We start from the raw sequence: 22,495 nt of genomic DNA on the forward strand, positions 1-22,495 counted from the left end.
ACAAGCCCCAGTCGCCCGTAACACAACGCTTTCCATCTGGAAACCAAGCAAACACGTTCGTTTGCTTGCACACAGAGGCGCTTTGCAAGCCTGCCTTGTATTTTCAAGATCGGTACCTTTGTATCTGTACAGAGGACTGCATTGTCATGGGGAATTTCAAAAATTATTTGTACTCATCATTGGTACTCCAGGACCGGATGTCAGTACTCTGTATAGGACGGGCATACTTCCACACCAAACTCAACCCCAAGAACGGTTTGGAGCTACGTACCTGAACTCAAACCCCGGTTTTGACTCCCGTCCCAGCCATAGGTACCGAAAGAAAGGCCAATCGGGACTCAACTCCGCAGCAAACAGCCAAAGAAAAGTCACGTAGGAAGGAAGAAAAAAAGTAAACTCTATCATAGCTATGTTCGTTGTTCTGCTCTTTTGTACATTAAAGGTAATAAAAGGTGTAAGAAGTGTGGGTAAAGTATATAGCACGAAGTTGAAGAAAAGAGGAAAAGCAAAGGAACACCGTCAGTCAATCAGGCAATCACATGCAATGAAGATTGAAGTAGCAACAAGGAACAGGTAACAAAGCAAGTAAGCAACAAAACTCCAACCCTAGGTTCGGACAGAAAAGTTTGAAAAAGTTTGTGTTTCAGGCACATGGATGGACCCGCCATATCTCAGTGGATGGATGGATGAGAGGTAAGGAAAGCAACCTGGGTTTGTTTGCGCGAGCGAGCTACCAAGCTGACAGAAAAGCTTGATGCATCGGATCCGAAGAATCGGAAAGTGAAATAGGTACCGTAGTTTATCAGGTCAAAATCTAGAACATGTGTGAAGCTTGGAGAAAAAGGTGAAGAAAATAGGAGCAAAAATAAAAAAAAAGTAAAGAAACCTAATGTAGCAATGAGCAATGTCGTGTAGATGCGTCATATAATTTTCGACCCGTCAATCGGACAGCATACGTAGGCTGCAGGCCGCGCAGACCATTGATTTCGAATTCGACTGAAAGCTTGAAACCAAACTGCAAATGCAAATGCAAAGAAAATATGCAAATCGCAGAGCGCGATGTCGTGATCGCTAGATCGTCCTTTGTGGGGCTTGTTTACGCGGTCTGGTTCAGCGGCATCGTTTGCATCGGCATAGAAGTGAGTGGTAAAGACTCTGCCTGCGCAGGCTTTTCGTCCTGCTCGAACATGATGTTCTCCATCTTTTGCGTCAACCGCGCGCAGAACGGATCGACGTATTTCGTCCACATAGTCGCGCAGAAGTAGACGAGACAGATCCAAAGCGGGATACTGATTGCGACGACCCACGGAGGGCGGATGGGGATCCAGACGGGGTCGTCGGAGCCTTCTTGCTTCTTGTTGGGGTCGAAGGGTTGCCCGGTGATGCCGTAGAGCATCCAGCAGAGAACGGTACGGAGGAGGGTTCCGTGGACAAGGTAGACGGCGAATGATTGCCCGCCGAGCCAGAGGAGAAGGCGATTTGAGAGGAATTCCTTCACGCTAGGGGAGATGTAGATTGCGAAGATGATGAGATCGACACCGATGGCTGAGTAGCGCTTGCCGACGTTGACATCTGGGGGGAAGATGTAGACAGAGAGCTTGTGCATGGCCTCGGACCAGGTGCTCCACTCGGGGTGTTCACCGGGGTAGCCGGCAATGACGAGACCGATGGCAAAGAGAGTGCCAGCCACGACTCGGCGGGGCCACTTCCATTTCTCGATGAATTCCTGGAAGGAGACTTCATATGACAGATCGCTAAGAAACATGCCGTAGATACCTTGCAGTTGGAAGGTTTCTGATCTTGTTAGTTTCAATCTAGCAAGTAGATTCGCGGGCACTTACCTGTGTTCTTCGCGTTGTTCTGGTGGAAGTACAAAGCCATAACGAGGTAGAGAGCGCACCTCCAGCGGAACTTCATGAACATAGTGGCGCAAGTCAAGATGTAAACCAGCATGGAGGTCATCAAAAGTGGCAACAGAGCCCACTGGTGGTCATCATAGGCCATGTATCCAGTAGTCCAAGTAGTCAAGAAGTTCTTGCCGAGACGAATAACTTCCTTTCCGAACGAGTCTTCAAGATCCGGCGCAGCATATCTGCACCACCAGCAATCAGAGCGGTTGGCCACCACAAACGCGCGGCACTGCGCCATAATCCAGGAAATTATCATTGCAATTGTAGCGGGCATAATAAGACGGGGAGGGCGGCGGAAAGCACTCTTTCCGACGGCAGTAAAAGCACCGAGCTTGTTTCCATTGCGGTTCAACTTGATGGGCTTGAGAGCGCAGACGTAACCAGTCAGGAAGGCGAAGATTGTGACACCGATACGGCCTTGCCACGGGATGCGGAAAATGGGTAACTGCAGCAGTCTGGGAGAGGCATCTTCAGAGTCGCGAGGGGCGAACAGATTGTAGTCCCAGGCGCGGGCAAGATGGGTGAGGACGACAAGGAAAGACGCGATACCTCGAAGGCCCTGAACAAGATCCAGTTAGCTCTTGACTCGAATGTAGGTAGGACGGAGGGGTGACAGAGGCGTTTTGGTGGCAGAACGTACATCAATCCATTTGACACTTTTTCGGGGATCACCCTTGACGTTTGGATCACCACCGCTCCACGGCAGGGCCTCGCGGATCCGAGAGTAAAGATAGGCAGCTTGAGACATCCTGCACCAGGACTAATGTACCGGAAGCAAGCTCATACAAAGAACTCGAACCAAAAACCAAAGGAGTGTAAAGGGATGAGAGAGGGAAGGTGAGATGAGAGTTCAGCACCGCATGGGAAAAGTAGTAGTCAAGGGTGAAACAAGAGAAGTGGCAGACTCAGCAAGGGAGCGAGAAGGGGACAACTTAGAAAAAGGGCCAAAAGAGACACTAGACTAGAGGCGACTAGGCCCTAGAGGGCTGAAGGCTGAGATTTGATTTGAACGGGGCAGAAGATACGGAAACTGAGGGAAAGGGAAGAAGAAGGGCCGAAATTATTATCGAAAAAGAATGGATCAACAGTCGAGATGGAGTCGTCTGAGTGCCAAGAGGGCGATATCCACTGTCGACCAGAGACAGAGAGTCAGCCTGACAGGAGAGGAGAAACTGTTATTCGTTGCGGAGGAGAATGATTGACAGAGCAGAGAGAGGATAAGGAAGGACAAGAAAAGCAAGGAGAGAGATGTCGTCAAGGTGCATCAAGAACAACAGGACCGGAATAGAAATGCGGCAGGCAGAACAATTCTTTGGAACTTTTTTACAGGCAGAAGAGAGTGAGTGTATGTAGTACTGTAGGAGCTCGGTGGCGGGCCATGCCGCAGAACGAGAGCATAAAATTACCCACAATCCCCTTTCATGGGAGCATTGCACACTTCACAGCCATGCATGATGAAGGGCGGTCTCAGCTTCGAACCCACCGTAACCGCAGCAGTTAACAGCAAGTGGGCTTTAAGGCCATTCAGGGGGCGGCAAGCGAGGGAAGGAAACCAGTCACATCCAGCAGCAGTCAGTTGCAGAGCCGTAGGGCGACGGATCAGGGACAGCGTTGGGGAAGGCGAACGGGGCGCTGGAACCCGATTGGGGCCAAATCTGGAAATTGAGAGCGCGAGCCCAGGGTCTGTTCCAATCGAGAGGCCCAATGGCGACATGGACCTCGAATCAGGGACTGCCGGTTCGTCTGCTGAGCGGTTAGTGGCTGGCTAGTGCTTCTAGCGGCTTGGCAGGTTCTTGGCCCGGGCTGGATCTCCCACTTGGTGTTGGCCTGTCTCTGCTTGGCCGCCATCGCGCCGTCCAATCCCACAATAGCGACATCACGAGTCCAGCAGACCACTGCCCCCAGATAAGCCCCAATCAACTGTGAAACACTCAATTTATTCCTATATAGAGTTTGGGACACGGACACAGGAGACTCGTTCACTCGAATCATGAATGACTTTATTTCTATCGAAACAATGGCCGCCCTCCTACGCTGCCCGCGTTCCACGTTACTGACCCTCGAGTCCCCAAGTTCCCCAGACTGAGCCCCGAGAACCCAACGCCCCCTCCCTCGCCGTCTCGCTTATAGCGGCGGACGGCCTCGCGCAAATGGGAAGGTAGTAGCTGCCCGCGGTGTGGGTTGGGTGGAAGCTTCACCGTGGCTTTTCCGCCTGGTGCCGAAACCCGAAACGCTCCAGCTACAGGCATATCTGTCGGCTCCTGTTTCACTGCCGATTGATGTTCATTACTTGTAGCCTCCTGATTCGCCTCCTCCGCTGCGGCCGTTTCTGCTTGATTGAGCCTTGCCAGCGCTGCTTGGTCGTGCGCCTCCGCCCATTCCTTCTGGACCGTCCGTGCCTTTTCTATCATCTCGCCCGCGAACACCTTAGTAAATCCATTTATCGTCGTTACCACGCTGGCGGGCACAGATTGCGATAGTGCGTGGTTGACGATCCTCCGTAGTGTCTCTTTTCTCAGTTTGGCCCGCTTGAACAGGTCATACCGTTCGGATTGCAGCGGATTAAATGCATCCACCAGTAATCTATAGCCGACAGCCACATTAGCTCTGTCTCTCAAATCTGGAGTTCCTTTCTGACACCAATCTGTCATAATCCACCCGTAGGATAAACCCGACAACCTCAAATCTCAAATATTCGATTTCAAAGCAGACTGCTCGCAGAAAAAAAAGGTTCACTCACGCAAGATTCTTCCTCTCTCCCTCTTTGTCCTCCCTCTCGCCACCCTCCTCCCTCCCCAGCAAATCCCCCTCGTCATCGAAATCATCCTCCTCATCGCCTTCCTCTCCCGCGTTATCGCCTCCACGGCCCCCAGCGCCAGCCGCCCCGGGCCCTCCCCTCGCAACACTAACCGCATCCTCACTATCCCTCTCCCTCTCTCTTTCGCGTTCCCGCTGCTGCTCCCTCTCCTTCTCAGCTTTACTCTTCCTCCCGCGCTTCTTCCTAAACACGCCGTCTGCACTCGCGCCCCCGACACTCCCTGTGAAACTCCCCGTAACACTACCTGCGTCGCTGGCGGCCGTTGCGCTGAACGCGCGGAGGTCCGGGTCGACGGGGAAGGAGGTCTGGCGGAGCGGATGCATGCGCGGTCGTTTGGATGGGTTTTGGGATGTGGAGGCGGAGGATATGGAGGTTCGTTTTAGCGGGTTTGGGGGAGGCGGGTTTGGTGGTGGTGATGACATGTTGATTGAGTGTGTTTGCCGTATTTCTGCTATTTTAGTTGCGATTTGACGCACTGGCTTGAGAGCTCGACGATAGTGTAGTGGCTTTGGTGCTTGAAGTCCGTTTGCGTGTCGCGGGGAAGCTTGCGAGCAGGTGTAACTCGGCAGACGGACTCAGGGAGATGAAAGTTGTGTGGTATGGTAGTTGATGCGCGTCTAGATGCTTTTGTAATCGATAAAATCGCGTTGCTCGTGGACATTGAGTTTTCGTGGTGACGAGCGGTAAGTGGTAAGAGGTAGAACGGCGAGGAAGTGAGGTGAGCCTGAGCGGGAAAGGTTTTCAACGCTAAGGGAGAGAGCAACCGTGGGATCAAGGCGAGTAGAGGAGAGAGATTGAATAAATTTGAAAGTTGAAGGTCGTTCGCTCGATATCATAATCGCAAATGCAGCTTGGATGATCGCATTCACGTGGAACCAAGATGTTCCGGGCCGAGCAGGACAGGCCCAGGCTTCCTAATTAAACCTTACCAACGGTGTACAGCCAAGGCACCATTGTAACTTGATCTCTGATCGATTTCGATTTACTTCAAGTCTAATTTAACTACAATTTTTGTCATTCTGATTCATGGTTTGAGAGTCAGATAGCCCGAAATATATTATCGCATACTGTGCATGCTGCGAAACTGACTAATGTCAGAAAACTAACAGAACATCGCTAGCTCAACGAAAGACTATGCGCAGGAAACAGAAAACAAGTACTAAAGACAACTATGTAACCGTCTGCAGTCTCCCAGCAATCATGATCAACCATCGATGCACTGACCTAGACGCGCTCTTCTCCGAGTCGAGGGGCCCCCCCCTTCCAGTCAAGGCGTTCGTAGTAACGGAACACCAAGTCATATCCGTCGAGGTCATGCACAATGCGATCAACTCTCTTGTATCCCTCCACGTGCTCGCCCTTGGGAATCCGACGAGCTGCCTGTCGTTCAATGTACCGGGCTTCCTTGTTGGCGTCCCAATCGCCGCCGTCCATTCCGGGCTTGGCTTCAAAAACCGTCACGGTGAACCGACCGGGCTTGAAGATGTTCACAACCTGTTGGATGATACCAGCAGTGGTCTGCCCGTTCTGCGAGTGCGGCACGTTGGTCTCAAAGGAGGCGTAGGAGCAGTGAGGCTCCGGAGTCACGTGAACAGTAAAGTAGTGTGTGCCTTTCCCATCCGCATTGGGTGCGGGAATCACGCCGTTGGCGGAGAATCCGCAAGGAGTGAACAAATACGCGTCAATACGAGCATCAGGGAATTTGTCCTTCGGGTACACGTCAGACAAGCCGCAGGATTCAGAAACCACGGTGCCGAGAGCGTGGCCCTCGGTGGTGAGCTCAGCAGGCAAGATACCGCTGCCCTGGGCGGAAGAGATGTCGTCAACTTCGAGGTCAGAGCCGTTGCTAAAGACATCGACGTGGTCATCCTTGTCAAAGTTGCTGTAGCGCTTCTCAGCGACGCTAGTGGCATGTTCCAGATAGAACTGCTTGGCGTTCTCCTCTTCCAGGTCGGTCATCAGGACCTCAAGGGTCTCATCAGAAGACTCGTCAACAGGCGCACCCAAGTCAGAGCGCTCAGGAAGCTGGATGAACTTGGTCTCGGTACCCTCGTCATCAGAGTCGGCGGTAGGGGTGGCAGGAGGCGTGAGGAGCGTGTTGGGCTCAGTAAGGTACAAGTACCAGTGCTCGCCGTTCATCTTGCCAATCATGTAGGCACTGCCGTTCTGGAAAAGCTTGTCCATGGAACGAACTTCATCTCTCCAGCTGCGGTGAGGCCCACGCTGACGGTCAGGGAAGAGGAAGTTCTTGCGGCTGTAGAACACACGGTATGGCGCGGCTGCCACAGTAATTCCGCGAGAAGGAGGAGCAGTAGACTTGGGGAATCCTCCGTACATCGCGGCAATCTCAAGGATGCGGGGCAGACCCGACAGAAGAGTCGTAGTGCCGCAGGTTTTGAGAATCAACTTGTGCGGCCAGACAAACATGCTGGACTCGGACAAGAGGTATGCGTCCACATCTTCGGAACCGACAATGGACAACACTTGGCAGTTGACAATGTCAAGCATCTCCTTCCAGATCTCTTCCGAGACGGCCTTCAGACCGGTGGGGTTGGACGGGCCCAAGTCCTTTGGAGACGCGGCAAACCAAACCTCCAAGAGCTTCTCAGGGCCTAAACAGTCAGGACCAATTTATTCGAAAAGCGTTTGATCGAACATACCTTCGAAGGCATTGGTGGAGTCTAAATCCTGGGTTGCCTCATGATTTATTGTCAAAGACGGAGTCGCAGCGAACGAAGACGGCGACTGCGTGTAGTGCTGAGGAATAAGGTCCACCATCTCTTATCGACGTTGACTTAGAGTCAAGTTTATTGTATTGGCGAAGGTTTTATACTGTGATTTGTAGCGCTCGACTCGGCTTGTGATCGTAGACGGGGAAGCCTAGAAGCACTGTCTGCGACCCAGACGAACAGGGGGGGGGATGTCCGTCCGAGAAGAGAAGGCCCTGAAGGAACCGAGAGCAAGAGTGGCACTCAGCCGGAGAGGAGAATCGTAAACAACCCGAAGGGGTGCTAGGGAGGACGGAAGGAAAGCGAGAGGAGGAAGAAACCTCGAGAAAAGGGAATGGTGGGCTATGCGTAAAGCCTCGTGCTGAAGATGCCGATACCGTTGAAAGTATCGGGTCTAGCAGACGAGGGTATCTGCTCTAAGGTAAAAGTTGATTTTGAGCGGTTAAAGACGTTGGTCTTTAGGGACGTTATCTAGGCCTATAGCGGGGAAGTCAGTCGCGTGCGTTAGGGAAAAAACAGACGGAAGGCGCAAGAAAAAGTTCAGCTCGGTGAGAGGGATTGAGTGCAACGACAGGATTAACTCGGTAGGGCGACTTACTTCGCAGGCTTGGACAGGAATCGCAGTAGGTCCTTTGAGCTCATGGAAGGCAGAAAAGATTCGGGCTTAAAAGAGCACGATGCAGCGAGAGGCCACGGCTGTTGACATCTGCTGAATTCGCAAATTGATAGAGTCAAACAAGATGCACAAAAGTCAATTCACTGAATCTCAAGTCAAGACGAAGACGAGAGATTTAAGGAATTGAGGGGGAAAAGAAAGCAGGCAGACGTGGGGTGCACAACTAAAGCGAGGAGGTTGTTGGCGTTGAGTTTTTGAAGTCCTATTTTTATTGTGGGGCGAAAACCTGTATTGTTCTTACACCTCGTTGGGCGCTGTCACCGGCCGGACGAGAGTGCGCAAGTCGACTAGACAGTAGATACAGATGCAGCAGATGTTGCAGATAGATAGACGACGGGTTGATTCGGAATAGAAGAGCAAAGAGAGAGAAAGGGAAGAATACTATTAGCTGAATAAGTCGAGGTAAAGATGAAGCAAGCACGGCAAGTCGGTCTGGAAGGCTGAACTGGACTGGAGGCTTCCATTGGGTAGGTATCGTAATGAAACTGTCATGTAAATTACAGTGACGCTCAGACTCACACGAGGCCATGCCTTATCGGGAAGGCGGTGCTCGCCAGGAACAATGACGTAGACTCAGCTCTCCACCGCTCCATCCGGATCTCGTCTTGCTTCACTCTAAGCTACCTAGGTACTATACAACTCCATCATATCAAGGCCCCAACTCGCCGTTCCGTTCCACCCGGCTCTCTCCGCACCTCCATCGGTAAAAAATGTCGCAGCGACTTGGTATCGTTTCAGCACCCACTGCAACCACTTCACCGCAGCTACCCCAAATTCCCCGCCATCGGGTTCTCGATACGTCCCAGAGTGTCCGACAGGATAGTTGCCAATCCACTTTGGGACTCCAGTGAGGTTGTGGTAGTCTGCTGTTGCCTGTTAAGGTTGTCAGTATCTAAGTCTACCCCTAACATCCTGCAGCTCAAAAATGGAAGTGAAGGACAACTCACTGCAGGATAAGCAACATCGCCTTCTCCGCCAATGAAATAGAATACCGGCTTCTCGACCTCTTTAATCACGCTTGGGTCTTCAATAATTATACCCTCGGGAAGATTGCTCTCCGCCTCAGGGGTATTACCCAGCAACCCCGAGTTAAAGATACCAAGGAAGCCCACAGCGTCATTCGACCGCTGCGTATAAGCCAAAAGCCCGCCGCAGCTCTGACCAGCGGCTGCAATTCTTGAGCTATCGACGCTCTCATACCTACCTTTGCTCCCTGCATTTTCCTGTACCCAGGATACAGCTTCGTACATCGCGTCCTCGAAGATTGACCCCGTCCCATTCGGCGGCCCTAGCGCAAGGGCAAGGAAACCATACGAGGCGATATTTGTCAGGAATGGTTCGAACTTTGTCCCGTTGTTGTCGCAGCCACCCTCAGCGAAGACGAGAACTGGTAGGCCATCCGGTACCGAAGCCGGCGCGAAGGGACTGTAGATTGTATGCCGGGGAAGAGTCGGGTCTGTGAAGTAGGTCTGTATCTTTGAATTAGTAACTGACCGGGAAGCAAAGGCTCAAGGGAGGACATACAGCCGGAAACGGTCCGCTGCCTCCAGCTCCATCTTGAGATGGGATTGCAGAAGCCGTGGCGGACAATGCTAGAAGGCTTGCAATACTGCCGTAGCGCATCTTGCTGGCCTCGAGACTGTAGTTACCAGGATACCAGGAGCTCTGGAGCACTTGGTGACCTACTCGAGCTTTATACGCCTGTCCTATCCGAAACACAAAGCTCAATCCTCAATCCTCAATCTATACCCTGAGATGTCCCCACTGGAAAACCCGGGGTAGTGGGGACAGAATTCGTCAGATGTGAGATCTTCACCATGCAAGGGCATTGTGACGTGGAGGACCACCCCATAGCAATGGAGTGGGGACACTGTTCCTCAAAGAGGCCCTGGTCTGCCGTTCTAACCACGGACTACGGAGCAATAGTCTACAGATAATTTGTGACAGATCTGTAGCTCTCTACAGTATCTCAATATATATATACTAAAGCCGGTATGTTTTGATATAACTTCCTACATCCCGGCGTAGAAAAGTATTACCAGCTCGAGTAGGAAAGCTACTATGATGCCGAATATTGGCCATTTATATATTCTTCCACGATGAGTCACTGCATCCGGGCGAAGGAGGTACCAGTCGTTAGAAATACTAACTGGTAGTAGGTACTAGGCAAGGTACGGTAGTAACTAGTAACAAAGCAAGACTATTCTGGCAGGCGCCCTGTTGGTCGCTCCTTCCCTACTTATCCCACACTCACTTTTCACATACATGGAAGGAGCGACCAGGACAGTCTCCGTCGCGCCTTCCCCATGACAAGACGATAAGTACTCAACTATACGGCAGGTGCGATGGAGGCCGGGGACCGTAAACTCCTTCCCTCCCCTCCTTGTCCTTCTATAAAGCCAGGTGGAGATGCGTAAGCAGATTTGTAGGTACCTAGTATTTAGATCGTCTGTCGAGGAGAGCCATCAAGATTTCTCCCTTCGGAATCCATATCTGCACCTGTATTTCTTGTATATATCGCAGCCAGTAACCTTGAAGTTGAAATCTTGAAACCCATGAATAAACCCATTAATATTGCTAAAGACCAAAGACTAAAATCAAGTAAGGTATCATCGAACCCACCCCATCTAAACCATAAATGATGCATGCAGATGAGCACTCGCCATCTCAATACCACCGCTTACTCCAAAATCGCCTTGACAAGGGCCTCGTCACCTAGATCCACGACCTTCCCAGCTAAAAAGTCACCGATCTTACTCTCCAACTTCGACCGACTCTCTTCACCGATAGCGCCATTCGCATTGCCGACGCCATTCCCGTTCGTTAGGACATCCTTGGCTACGCCCTCCCTAAGGGTCCCAAAAACACCCATAAGAACAATTGATACGCGTTCCGCCTCCGCGCGACGCGGACTATCCTCCGCAAGCCCGTCCTTCAATAAGTTTCCGTAGGTCGAAAGATTAGGCAGGATAAGGACGCGAACCGCCTCTGCGCCACCGACAGCATGTAAACCAATAATCGCGCCGTAATGTGCGCCGAAGGGTTTAGCAGGATCGAGAAGGGCCTTTAGGCAGGAGCGGGCGAGGCGCGGTTTGAGTGTATGCGAAGAGTGGGAGTATTTATGGGCGATGAGGCCGAGAAGAGAAGCGGAGAGGTCGCGAAGGGCGAATTGGGCGTTTGTGTCGTTGTTGCTGCCTAATTGTCGGGCGATGAGGCAGGTAAGGACTGGTGGGACGAGGGAGGCGATCTATATGTGTTAGTTTCATATCAAAACGATGGAGTCGGGAGGAGACATACGTAAGGGTCAACGTAAAGACTCTTATTCTGTACCAGTGCCTCAGCCATATGCATCACTTGAGTGAGCACAAAAATATCCTTCAGGCCATGCGTGACCTTCTCAGAAATGAACTGCACAAAGTACGGCACGAGCTGGTGAAGACCCGGATCCTCGCGCAGACTCGCATACCCTGATGTCCGGAACCGCTCGCTCGACTCGTCCAAAAACGCATTGCACACTTTCTCGAAGTATAGCTGTAGCTCTTTCGAAAGGACATGCTTGACCAACGGCTTAACAGCGACGTTCCCACTCCCACTCATAGCCGCCAACGTCGCATTCGCATTGGGACCCTTCGACATGAGTTCCAAATTCCGCGAGTCTGCGGCCGTCGGGTTCTGCGGTATTGACGGCTGGACGCCCTCAACGGCAAGCCAGTGTGCTGTCCACCAAATACCCATTAGCTATCCAACCCATAGCAGCCCTTGCAACTTGTGACAGGAGAATAAACATACCAGTAAAACTAACCTCCCTCGGCACCCTCGGCAACGGCGCATTAATCAACTTCTCAAAATCGACCTCCTCATCCTCCACATAAAAAAGCGGCTGTCCGGGCCCCAAACTCGCCTCACCGAATTTCAGCGGCCGGGTCGACTCATACCCATACAACGGCTCGACATCAAGAACACGCAATGCGAGTGCAATGTCTTGCGTAGTGAGTAGCGTGCGCCGACTATGACGCATGAACTTCAGCGCTTCCTCCAGGACTTGCGCGATGCGGTATTCGACGTCCCGCGCTAGGTTCTCGGTTACGTCGTTGTTCAGCGAGACGATTCCGACGCTTTCGGCAACGTCGCGGATGTTGTCGGGGTTCCAGACGGACATTTTGGTGGGTTTGGGTAAGGGGTTTGCGGGTGGGTGTGGTGTTGGATGGATGCGATAAAGGCGAGGAGCGTTTGAAGAGAGCGGTAACCTTGTGGCGGGCGCGGTGGAGGCGGTCGATCAGACTGGGAGGTGAGTCCAATCGCGAAGGCCAAGCAGCATTCTGATCGGAGTAGACGAGACAGAGAGTATTGTTGAATTAGTGAATGTATGCTTGATTGTTGGAGCTTTGATCGGAAACCAAGCTGGGACAAAGGCGGAGTGAGGCTCGGGCTTATGATGTCCCGGCCACCGCATCTATACAAGCTTCAAGTGGTGATTTGAGGTAACCTTACAACATTGGATCCGCAATTACAATGTTTCAATAAAGAGTAGAGAGTGAAGTCTTTCCCGTCGTATTAAGATATATACAAGTAGTTCGGGAGCTTCGGAGCCCAACAAAAGAAGAAACAGTCTTGGACAATCCTCGCTCCCAGCAATAACAATTCTAAGAGGTATCATAAAAGAAAGGAAACAAGGCAAATTCAATCACTCTTCCCAAGCCCCACAACTCCACCAGGAGAGCACCTCAAGAGGGTGGGCGATTACTGCTCAACCTTCTTGTCTTCGGTCTTCTCCTCAGCATTGGGCTCCTCAGGCTTCTCCTCCTTCTTGTCCTCAGCCTTCGCTTCGGTCTTCGCCTCTTCGGCCTTGAGCTCCGCCTTCACAAGGGCCACAGTCCGGGCAGATCCCTCCAGCTCCGCAGCAGAGCCACCGTAAGCTTTAGGGAACTTCTCCTGGAGACCTGGGAACTCCTTGGCGAGGTTAGCACCGTTGGAGATAGGGTGGAACTTGCGGACGGTGTTCTCGTCGACAAACAGCTTGACGAGAGAGAACATCCAGCCCATAATAGCAGGGACGTTGACGAAGAACTTCTCGCGCAGCAGTTCAGGGTAAGCAGTGCTGAAGACCTCGATGGTCTTCTTGGTCGCGGCCTTGATCATGGGGTTGACGCGGAGGAAGCTGACGTTGAGGTAGTCGTGGACTTGGATCATCTGATAAGGGTCCTCGCCGTTGTAGTCGATGACCTGGGTGGCCTGGTCGAGCTTCAGCTCCTGAACGGCCAGCTCCATGAGAGCCGCGCGCCACTGGATGAACCTGCTCGCATATTAGCCACGTACATCAACTCATGACATATGGAGATTCATACGCATTGACATCACCAAAAGTAGCCTCAACCTTCTTCACAGCACCATAGATATTCCAAGTAACAATCAAATCGCTCTTGCCCTCACGCTGATATTGCGTCAAGTACCCAAGTCCAGCAAACTTATCAGAGTCATAGGTCTTCTTCACCAGCGCAGTAGGGTCATTCTCCTTGCGCCACGTCAAAGCCTTGCTCAACTGCTCCTCAGCAGGCTTCGCGTTGCCGCCGTTCGCACGCAGGAACTTGATAAGCACGTTGATAGTGGAGATATCAGCCGTATCGTGCTTCAAGGGAACGCCCCACATCTCGCTGTGGCCGGCGGTCGAGAGGATAGTCGGCAGGCGCTCAAAGAGCTGCTCAAGGGCAGGGGTCTTTGTGAAGTACTCGGGCTTGGAGGGCTCATCTTTCTTGTCGCCGGCTTCGACGGTTGTGGTGGTGGCTGCTGCTTCGGGCTGAACCTCGGACTTGACCTCCGTGGGTGCAGGGGCTGCAGGAGCAGTCGTCTCAGCTGCTGACGCCGCGGCGGGCTCAGGGGCAGCAGGGGCAGTCTCTGTAGCGGGAGCAATAGTGGGAGCGGCAGTTGTAGCAGCAGCAGAAGGTTCAGGAGCAGGCGCAGACTCGATAGGGGTGGGCTTGACCTCGGACTTAGTGGTGTCGGGCTCCTGTGTTTGGGAAACAGCAGCAGCAGCAGCCTGGGGCTGTTCCTGAGGCTTGTCCTGGTCGGCCATGATGGCGTTGCGATAAGAAAGGAGTAGGCAAAGAAAATATACGAGGGTCTAAGGAAGATGTATTGCTGAGAGCGCAAAACGGAGGATGAGCCAAAGAAAGAAGGAAAGAATGTTTGATGGAAGGAGCTGAGCGCGGAGAGATAACAAAAAAACGGTTGAGTTAGTTGAGTTGGGAGAGGCAAAGGACAAAACAAAACAACGGCGAAGCTAAGTAAGGTCCCGGCTAGCAAAGGCCGAGATTCGCTTGAAATTAGGTATCAAACGAGCTATAAAATTAGCCCACTTCTTATTTGTGACTAGTCGTGCTCGTTTCAGGTCCTGCGGTCCCTTATTCGCGAGATTGCGATTCTCCTGAGCGTCGCTGCCAAGCTGTCATTCTGGAAGGAGTTAAGTATACTCCACGCCTATATATAGGTCCACCTCACCAGCCAGTAAACTTACAGGAGTTGTGTATACAACGTGCATTCAGATCAAATTCAGCTAATAGTAAACATGTTCTGGTTCTAGCTTGGGCATGAGATGGATCTATCAGAAAGCAGTACATAGCAAATCAAGTCGTAGATAACACATATAACACAGTATGCCGAAAAAGAACGGGCATCATTCGTCGTCAAATCTCGTCTCGTCTCGTCTCATCTTCTTGCCATCAATAGCTCAAGCGCTGGGGAATATACAACAGGAAAGGAACTCGATCGTCATCATCATCATTTGGCCTAGAAAGACCTTACTGGCCGCCGTTCACAAAGCGCTGCGGCATCTGGGGCATGGGAGGCGGGACTCCAGACTTGGATGTTTCGTCCTCGTCCTCGTCCATTTCGTCTAGTTCCTCTGGGTGTCTGTAAACGTCAGCTTCTTGGCCCATTTCTTTTTGATTGATGGAGGAACTCACGCTAGAAGCTCCTTAATATTGTGCATCTCATAATGCTTCCTCCGCTGCTTCTCAAACAGCTCATGCTTCTCCTGAGCCTCCTGTGGCGAAAGCCGCTCATCCCCATTAGTCTGCTCAGCGCCCTCCCCAACAACAACATGCCTATCACTACTACTGCGGCGAGAGTCGTTACTCAAGCTGCGTCCACGCAGAATCCTCTTATTGTCGCCTGCGCCAGAATCAAGCGTAATCTCTTCCTCGGGTTCACCAAGCTCCAACTCGGGAATATCGTCCTCAGAGACCTTCTTCTTCATCTGACCAGATCCGGACGAAGGGCCCTTCTTATCATCTAGCTCATCGACAACGAGGCCCTGCGCGTCGATCAGGCTCTCCTGCGCTTCGGCGAGTTTCATCTCCTCTTCGTCTTCGGTGGGATCGTAGTGCGGCGCATAGGGGGTCTTGGGCTCGTCGATCTTCATCTTCGCAGTCTTTTCTTGCTCGGTCAGGTACAGGTTTGCTTCGTCCCACTTTAGGCGGGGCGATACGTCATCATGGTGGCTGGTGCTTGCGAGAGAGGTACGGCGCGATGAAGCGGAGGGTCGGCGACCGGCGTTCTGGAGGGTGTTTTGAAGGGTGACTTCCTTGGTGTCGGCGGGTGGAGGGGATGGGATGTGATGTTGGGCAGTGCTCTCGTCATAAGAGACGTGGAGGTGGGCCGAAGAACTCGAGTTCTTGAGGATACCTAAAGCGCGGCGCGAACGAAGCACGCATCGTCAGAGCTGGTCCAAGACATGCATTTCCATAGTGATTTCGATCTTGGCTGCGTTTACTTACCCCTAGGTCTCTTGGGAACAGCTTCAAGATTCTGCGCCATTTCGTTCGATCGACGTGGGGTAGGATGAGGGGTAAAGCTCAAGCCGCTGAATCCTTCTCTGATCCTAAAAAATAAACAGGAGGATCTCAAAATGAATCAAAGAAATCTATGCGCAAAGCAGGAAAGATCACTCTGAGAGCGCGCGACAACCTGATATACATCCAGCCAAGTCAGCTGAAGGTCCAACCGCAGAGCTGAGTTTAGGTCTCGGGCGTCAAGTCACCCTCCAGCCTATCCTTAGCAGTCAAGTATCGATGCGTACGTACCTAGTCACGAATGATATGATATCGGGCAGATGACCGGGTGATTGGTAAATAGACTCGGATAATGTCTCAGCTCCAATATGCTTGATGACTCGAAGTAACGTGCAGCGATGGGGAAGATGCAGAGGGAAAGTCAGTGCCAAGACCACATGTTAGGCTCGTCTGATATGGCACGTGGGGCCACGGATGACGTCGTATCTTGGTTACTAATCTGGCTACCTGACTCGTTAGGTATCTACCTTTACAATCCATAGAGAAGCGACAAAGAATTGTTATTATGAAAGAATCTGTCGTCTTTAATCTTGAATGGATTATGCTCGCATATAAAGGCACTTCAGTGGTAAGATCTCAAGCCGCCACCCAAACCAAGCCTGTATGCTGTAATAAAATAGGAAACAAACTGCAATCCAGTACAGCTACAAGTCAAGAATATAAAAACCATAAAGAGGAGAAACTAGATCAAAGATAGACAAACCAAGCCGTAGCTCAAAGATCAGCGAGAAGAAATATAAAGTCAGCTATCCAACTGCTCCGAGATGGTATCAATAATTGAAAAAAAAAAGTAGTCAATGGAGACGGAGATAGAAGTGAAGAAGAAAGATTAAGCGATAGACTCAAACTCCTCTCGCTCACGAAGCCGATTGCGCGCGAGCTCGTCGCCCCCGTTCGCTGACAGCTGCATCCAGTGCAGCGCCAGGCACATGGTGTGGGGGTCCGATTTGGAGTCCTTGTCTCGGCGGTACATCATTTCCGCCTTAAAGGTATCTCGTAGTAAAGTTAAAGGGAATGTGACTCGAGGAACGAGTGAAGGGTGAGTGAGGTATAGGATGGCAAGCTCGCGTTGAGCAACTGAGTGGCCTTCTTTGGCCGTGATGATCCACATGTTGGCTGCGTCCTTCATGGGATCGCCCACACGGGAGTGCATGTCGTAGATATGCGGTGGGTGCCGACGGGTTAGTTCTTGGGACACAATCTCGTCGGCGATCTCCACCATGCTATTACAGACTTCGTCCTTTAGGCTGAGAGCGGCCAGACCAAATTGCAAGAATGCAGTGCCGCTGTCAGTCTTGTTCAGGGTATCGCTAGGAACAAAAGCTGATATGAACTGGAGATCGCGGAAAAGTGTTTTTGGCTTCATGTCGAGAATAATCTCGCGAAGTGCCTCAACAATTTGCTTTTCGGTAGGGACAGAATAGTCAGATGGACGGGAATCAAAGATTACCGACTCGGCTGGCGGAGACGTCGGCGTGTGCAGTGGATCTCTGACAGGCCGGCGGCGGCCATCAGGTTCAGAGAAGCTGCTTCGAGCGTCACGCTTCCTGTGTAAGACAGACCGCTTTCGACGCGAGGCATATCCAGGCGAGGAGGGAGATGGGAGAGATGAGGACTGGTCGTCGGCAGTTATCATGGATGCAATGACCAAGCTCCGCAGGTCTCGAAGAGCATCAAGCTTAACGAACGGATTCCCGTGGCGAGAAAACACATCGAGAAGACGACGGAATACGGTGCCATACGAGAATGGAGCCGGGGCCTCTGAACCAGCAAAAGCATTTTCAGTCTCACTAGAGGGAACGTCTGCTCGCCCCCGGTTGGGCGGGTCAAGTGATTTGCTTCTCCGAGAGGACGGAACTCGGTGAAGTGGCTGGCGGACCGCTCGCTCATCACATTCAGTGTAGAAACGGTGGATGCGAGAACGTTTCCTCATCTGCGCCTGGATCCTCTTCTGGTCTAGGACATTGCCAAACCAGGCATCTGTTTCGGTACCACAGCTCCAGACCGGTGAGCCAAGATCGCTCAGCAGGAGACTGGTCAGTATGCGCCTCATGTCGTCCAAGAATGCTGTTTTACCTTGTGACTTTCGTTCAGTGTGTCGTGAGGGTTGTACAGCAGTGTCACTTAGCATGGACGGGGGTCGAGAGTAGAGACTGGATGCGCTGGGCGCGTAATGAGTGTGTTGGGGTGGTTGCGACCAGAAGGTGCTGCATGAGTCCCCAGTGGTAGTCGATGGCGCCCTGTCACCAAGGATAGAAGATGTGTCGGTTCCGGAGGCCTGTGGCGTCCATCGATCAGAGTGTAGACTCTGGAAAGATGATTTGAGGTTCAGTCGTGGCGGTTCCTGTGAATTCCTTGGGGATTCTTGCGGACGCAGGAAAGAGTGACTGAGGGAAGGAGTGGAATGAGGAGAATCCTCGGTTGCCGTGCCAAAAGAGCGCAAGCTAGAGGTAAGGCTGAAGAAGCCTCGATTACTCGTGCCCTCATACTTGGCGCGTTCCTTGTGGAAGAGCTCGCTGGCCCACAGCACTGGTGTTTCCGCCATAGTCTCCCCGACCAGACGGTTAATGCTTGTTCCGACCTCATAGCAGAAGCGGTGAATACGCTCTTCACCCTTGCAGAAGTTGTCGATACTGTTGTGGGCCAGCCACTTTCGGATCAAATCGACTTGCTCGTCTGCGAGTTTGGTTGGGCCTGCCTGGCTGCTGGGAGCTTTCATGACGTTCATGATTTGCAGCTCTGGTTTTTGAAGGAACGCTCCTCCAAATGACCTAGCTCCGCCACGAGAGCGAGGCTCGTTCGGAGTGTACCTGTGAGCGTAGGGCATGGTCTTGAGCGCTGTTGCAACGTGCTTGGCCTCCTCGTAGCGCCTGGAGTTCCGCACATCAGTCATGTACCACATTTTATTTCGGAGCCTGGCCATAGTCTTCATCATCTCTTTGACTGTTTTCTGGAGGCGTAGGTTATGACGATCAAGAGCAACGAAGTCAGCTTCGCAGCGCTCAATGACGGAGCTAGAACTTTGGAGAGAGCGGACACAGGTGAAATGCATTGGTTCCAGAATCCAAGAGTCGTCGAGAGGCTGGGTTGAACAGTTGGCGACGCTGCGACGAAGCAGTCGAGCCGCATTCCACCAGTAGTGGGCACCGATAAAATCGGAGGTCTGGTGACAATGTGCCATGGCGCGATTAAATCGTTCTCTGAGTGAGAGGACGTTTGCCTGCGGCGAGTGTAAGGACAACTGTAATCTATATTCAGCGCTGTCACCAGCTGGGTTCTCCTGGATGAGCTTCACGATGGCGGTCTGTAAAGCTTCAAAGTTGTCTTCCGTTCCCATAGTGGATGAGTTGCCTTCGTCGGCAGTGAAGCTTTCCGAAGAGTTTGGTTGACAGTCCGAGAACAGGCCCCAGACCAGTCGTTTTCCGTTTTGCGAGACCGTAAAAAGAGTCCATTCCTCGGCTGAAGGGGGCTCTAGGTTTGTTTGAGCGTCGTGCTCGCCCAAGTCAGAGAGTTCAAAACGGATCCTGTCAGCTTTGGAGGCCAAGGTGTTCTCCGGCAACGAGAAGAAATTTATATCTGTTGGGAAGGTCCCTTTTGGGTGAATGGCCGGCCTGGGAGAAAATGGCACAGACGGGCGGTAGAAGCCTGGCTCGAAAGTGGTGGAGACTACCTTGTCGGCGTGGGACCCAAGTGGCGAGAGAGAAATACCTGACGAAGGTGACTGGGAGTTGTAGGCAGGGGAAGGGGGACTGGGGAATAGTGAGTTCAACAAAGTGAGAACATCGGCATTGGAAAGCATCAAGAACACCGCGGGCGAAGCGGATCCGTGGGAAAATGTAGTGGGAGTTGCCTGTTCAGGAACAGAGTCTCTAGTGGCAGGTACGAGAATGACACCGTCAAGCATGTTCTCGACATGCTGTCTGACCTTAGGACGTGCCAGCGGATAGTGATGCCTGAGAACGTTAGCAAGGTACTCCCATAGAATGAATGCCAAAAGCCTGATAACGAAAATACGAACATCGGGCGTAGGATCGCAAGCGACTGTGAGTAAGCTTGATACCCGATCTGGCCTAGCAGCTTCTCCCTCGCATCTCTCCTGATATAGAAGTCAAGCAAAAGATCATGGCCCTGCAGACCTAGTTAGCAATGTCAAAACAAAGACTGAGGATTCCACCAACCTCAGGATATGTCAAAGCCCCATAAAGGAACTTGGGGAAGAACCACTGCACTAATAAGAAGTCCAAAAAGCGGTCGCGGCAGTCCTGTCGGTCGAGCTTCTGCAAAATGGCCTTGCTCAGCTGTAAAACCGAGCGGGGTAAGCCAGCATCTGTATCATCCAAAAGCTCAAGTAACGAGTCCACTGCGGATGCAAAGTACTCCTCGGCAACTTCTGTCCGGAGAGGGTCTGTTGGATCCATGTCAAAACCAGGGGGGGCCTCGATAGGTTCGAGAAGGAATGCACCGGTCTGAAGAATGTCCATGAGGTAAAGCTCAAACTTGGGCTTCGCTTTCCAGTCACTGCCTGTGGCCCATAGGGTCAGGATATGGTCGATGAGAGCGAAGGAACGACTGGCACCATCGGCAATGAGTTTTGCGCAGACCGAAGACCACATGTCCAAGCGTAGTTGTGCCTCCGGGGCATCCGAGTCCAGGGGGGCTGCATAAACATTAAACAGCAGAGTGGACAGGGGGTCTGTTCTCTCAAATGCCAAAACGCGGTCTTTGAATGGAATAGAAGGAGCATGGCCGGTTTTCAAGCTCAGACTGGATATCCTAGAACGGGATGTAGATGGGAATGAATCCCCGTTTACTTCCCAGGAGGAGACGGAAGAAGAGATCAAAGTCGACAGCTGAGTTGGAGTCAATCTGCAAAGTTTCTCAAACACAAACTGGGGATCGGCGCGGACCGACTGTAGAATATCAAGAAGATCGGCCTGTGACTGGGGGCTCAGCTGCTTGAAGAAATCCGGCGCGCAGTCCAGGGCAGACTCGCGCGACGCCGGCCAGTCTCCCTCTGGATCAGACCGACGGAAGTGCCGCCGGGCGGCCAAAGAACAAGGCTCCTGGAGATCAATCATGGTATGGTAGAGAGCGATGAAATTGGCCTTGTCGTCGTGCTTGAGTCTGTCAACCAGGCCTCTTTGCACAGCGGCACCAAGGCGGATCAGACGGGCCGAAATGCCCATAGATACTTTGGTCGCATGAAGACGCTGTTCCAGTTTCTTCCTGCGCGCCTGTTTGTGTTGGTTCTGTCGGTAGCGGCCAGCCAGTTCCTCAAAGGATACCTTGGGGCGCTTCTCCACGGGTCTGGGTGCGGGTGTCTCAATGAAGGAATGTCCATCCTCGGAAGAAATGGGAGTTGAAACAAATCGCCAGCTCGAACGGTTCGAGTCTCCAGACTCACCTGTGGTGTAGCTCGAGGCTGAGTGGGGAGAGATCATGATTGGAGACATGCTGGCAGTCGCGTCAGCACCTTCTGGTGCTGCTTCTTTACATGGTCGGGTCGTCTTGAGAGCGGCGGGGAACAAGTCTGGTAGTTAAAGCAACAAAAAACACGTTAGGAATCGAATGCGCAGCCAGTTGTCGCAGGAAGGGATTCAATAGTGCTCAAGCGCGGCTGATGGATGGGGGAGACATTTATGCCCAAAAGGAACGACCTTACCGCCAGAAAGGGGGCGAATAGAATCGTCGCATTAAGGAGGCGCAAATCAAAAGAAATTTTTGATAAAGAAAAAGACACATACTGCTCACAAAAGCCAGAGGGGACGACAAATCATTAGATTGGGCATCGAACATGGTGTTGTTGCCATGGGCAGTCGCTAGTAGTGGACCGCTTGGTTTGGATGGCTCAGAAGGGGCGGGACTGATAGAAGTTTGTGGATATTGCAAAACGGCCGCGGCGGCAGAAGCAACTTCTCGATTATCGCATGGCTCCTCTAGAGAGGGCGAAGACGAAGACGGACGGGTCTCATGAGGCGGAGGATCGGCACTGAGTGGCAGCCGTGAGGGCGGAGGCGACACGATGAGGGTCTCCAGGGTGAGTGACTGGGGAGAGGAATAGAGGGTGTAGGAGGGAAGGGGAGAGGGAGGAAGAGAAGGGGGAACAGGATAATGAGTAGTAAAGTCTAAAGAGCAGTGAGATGAAACGGAGGAGAATAAGTAAGAAATGAGAAGCAGAGGAGGCTAAAGGCAGAAGAGGATCCTATTGGCAGTGTATACAAGAGTATCAGGACGGGGTAAACTCCGAGTGCAGGACAACGCGACAAGTGGCGGGCGAGGGGAGCTGAGCGGATGACATGCAGAAGGGAACGACCAGAACTTGACAGAACGGACGGAGACAGAGTCTGAGACGAGACGACGAACGAACTCTAGAAGCCAGAAAGATGGGGATGCCAACAAATCGAGGGGCGCGATGGGAGAGTGAGCTGGCAGGCGGTGACTCGAAGCGGACGGCTGCATTGTGCTGGACTATACTACCTCTACTATATCTACATTCTCTATTGTATACCAGAGAG

General features: G+C 52.1%; 8 protein-coding genes across 8 annotated transcripts; all 8 read right to left on the reverse strand.

The window, feature by feature from the left end:
• Positions 1-736: 736 nt before the first annotated feature.
• On the reverse strand, positions 737-2,985 carry BDV14DRAFT_77626 (acyltransferase family protein). Its single transcript, XM_073777497.1, has 3 exons — positions 2,551-2,985; positions 1,842-2,469; positions 737-1,794 (listed from the first exon to the last, which is right to left on the reverse strand). Exons 1-3 carry the CDS (start codon positions 2,656-2,658, stop codon positions 1,097-1,099), a joined length of 1,434 nt encoding a protein of 477 aa, XP_073627413.1. The 5' UTR covers positions 2,659-2,985; the 3' UTR covers positions 737-1,096.
• A 610-nt stretch (positions 2,986-3,595) lies between these two features.
• BDV14DRAFT_175039 (transcription initiation factor TFIID subunit 11 family protein) lies at positions 3,596-5,675 on the reverse strand. The gene is made up of 2 exons (XM_073768999.1): positions 4,651-5,675; positions 3,596-4,493 (listed from the first exon to the last, which is right to left on the reverse strand). Exons 1-2 carry the CDS (start codon positions 5,148-5,150, stop codon positions 3,917-3,919), a joined length of 1,077 nt encoding a protein of 358 aa, XP_073627414.1. The 5' UTR covers positions 5,151-5,675; the 3' UTR covers positions 3,596-3,916.
• A 277-nt stretch (positions 5,676-5,952) lies between these two features.
• Positions 5,953-7,506, reverse strand: BDV14DRAFT_200974 (adenosylmethionine decarboxylase SPE2; the record flags this gene model as incomplete). Its single annotated transcript, XM_073773626.1, has 2 exons — positions 5,953-7,340; positions 7,389-7,506. 2 exons carry the CDS (start codon positions 7,504-7,506, stop codon positions 5,953-5,955), a joined length of 1,506 nt encoding a protein of 501 aa, XP_073627415.1.
• A 1,251-nt stretch (positions 7,507-8,757) lies between these two features.
• Positions 8,758-9,756, reverse strand: BDV14DRAFT_200975 (uncharacterized protein; the record flags this gene model as incomplete). The annotated part of the gene is made up of 3 exons (XM_073773627.1): positions 8,758-9,006; positions 9,081-9,602; positions 9,658-9,756. 3 exons carry the CDS (start codon positions 9,754-9,756, stop codon positions 8,758-8,760), a joined length of 870 nt encoding a protein of 289 aa, XP_073627416.1.
• A 1,057-nt stretch (positions 9,757-10,813) lies between these two features.
• Positions 10,814-12,292, reverse strand: BDV14DRAFT_200976 (TATA-binding protein-associated factor TAF6; the record flags this gene model as incomplete). Its single annotated transcript, XM_073773628.1, has 3 exons — positions 10,814-11,380; positions 11,431-11,849; positions 11,923-12,292. The coding sequence occupies 3 exons, from the start codon at positions 12,290-12,292 to the stop codon at positions 10,814-10,816; spliced, it is 1,356 nt and encodes a 451-aa protein (XP_073627417.1).
• Positions 12,293-12,592: 300 nt separating this feature from the next.
• Positions 12,593-14,626, reverse strand: sfh5 (CRAL/TRIO domain protein). Its single transcript, XM_073777498.1, has 2 exons — positions 13,479-14,626; positions 12,593-13,426 (listed from the first exon to the last, which is right to left on the reverse strand). Exons 1-2 carry the CDS (start codon positions 14,201-14,203, stop codon positions 12,874-12,876), a joined length of 1,278 nt encoding a protein of 425 aa, XP_073627418.1. The 5' UTR covers positions 14,204-14,626; the 3' UTR covers positions 12,593-12,873.
• Positions 14,627-14,927: 301 nt separating this feature from the next.
• Positions 14,928-15,945, reverse strand: BDV14DRAFT_200978 (PP1-complex regulatory subunit GLC8; the record flags this gene model as incomplete). The annotated part of the gene is made up of 3 exons (XM_073773629.1): positions 14,928-15,039; positions 15,093-15,813; positions 15,906-15,945. 3 exons carry the CDS (start codon positions 15,943-15,945, stop codon positions 14,928-14,930), a joined length of 873 nt encoding a protein of 290 aa, XP_073627419.1.
• Positions 15,946-16,743: 798 nt separating this feature from the next.
• BDV14DRAFT_77743 (uncharacterized protein) lies at positions 16,744-21,603 on the reverse strand. Its single transcript, XM_073777500.1, has 3 exons — positions 20,159-21,603; positions 19,999-20,108; positions 16,744-19,933 (listed from the first exon to the last, which is right to left on the reverse strand). Exons 1-3 carry the CDS (start codon positions 21,431-21,433, stop codon positions 16,810-16,812), a joined length of 4,509 nt encoding a protein of 1,502 aa, XP_073627420.1. The 5' UTR covers positions 21,434-21,603; the 3' UTR covers positions 16,744-16,809.
• Positions 21,604-22,495: the final 892 nt, after the last annotated feature.

Source organism: Aspergillus stella-maris (assembly GCF_047715825.1).
Source record: "Aspergillus stella-maris strain CBS 113639 unplaced genomic scaffold BDV14scaffold_33, whole genome shotgun sequence".
NCBI classification, from domain to species: domain Eukaryota; kingdom Fungi; phylum Ascomycota; class Eurotiomycetes; order Eurotiales; family Aspergillaceae; genus Aspergillus; species Aspergillus stella-maris.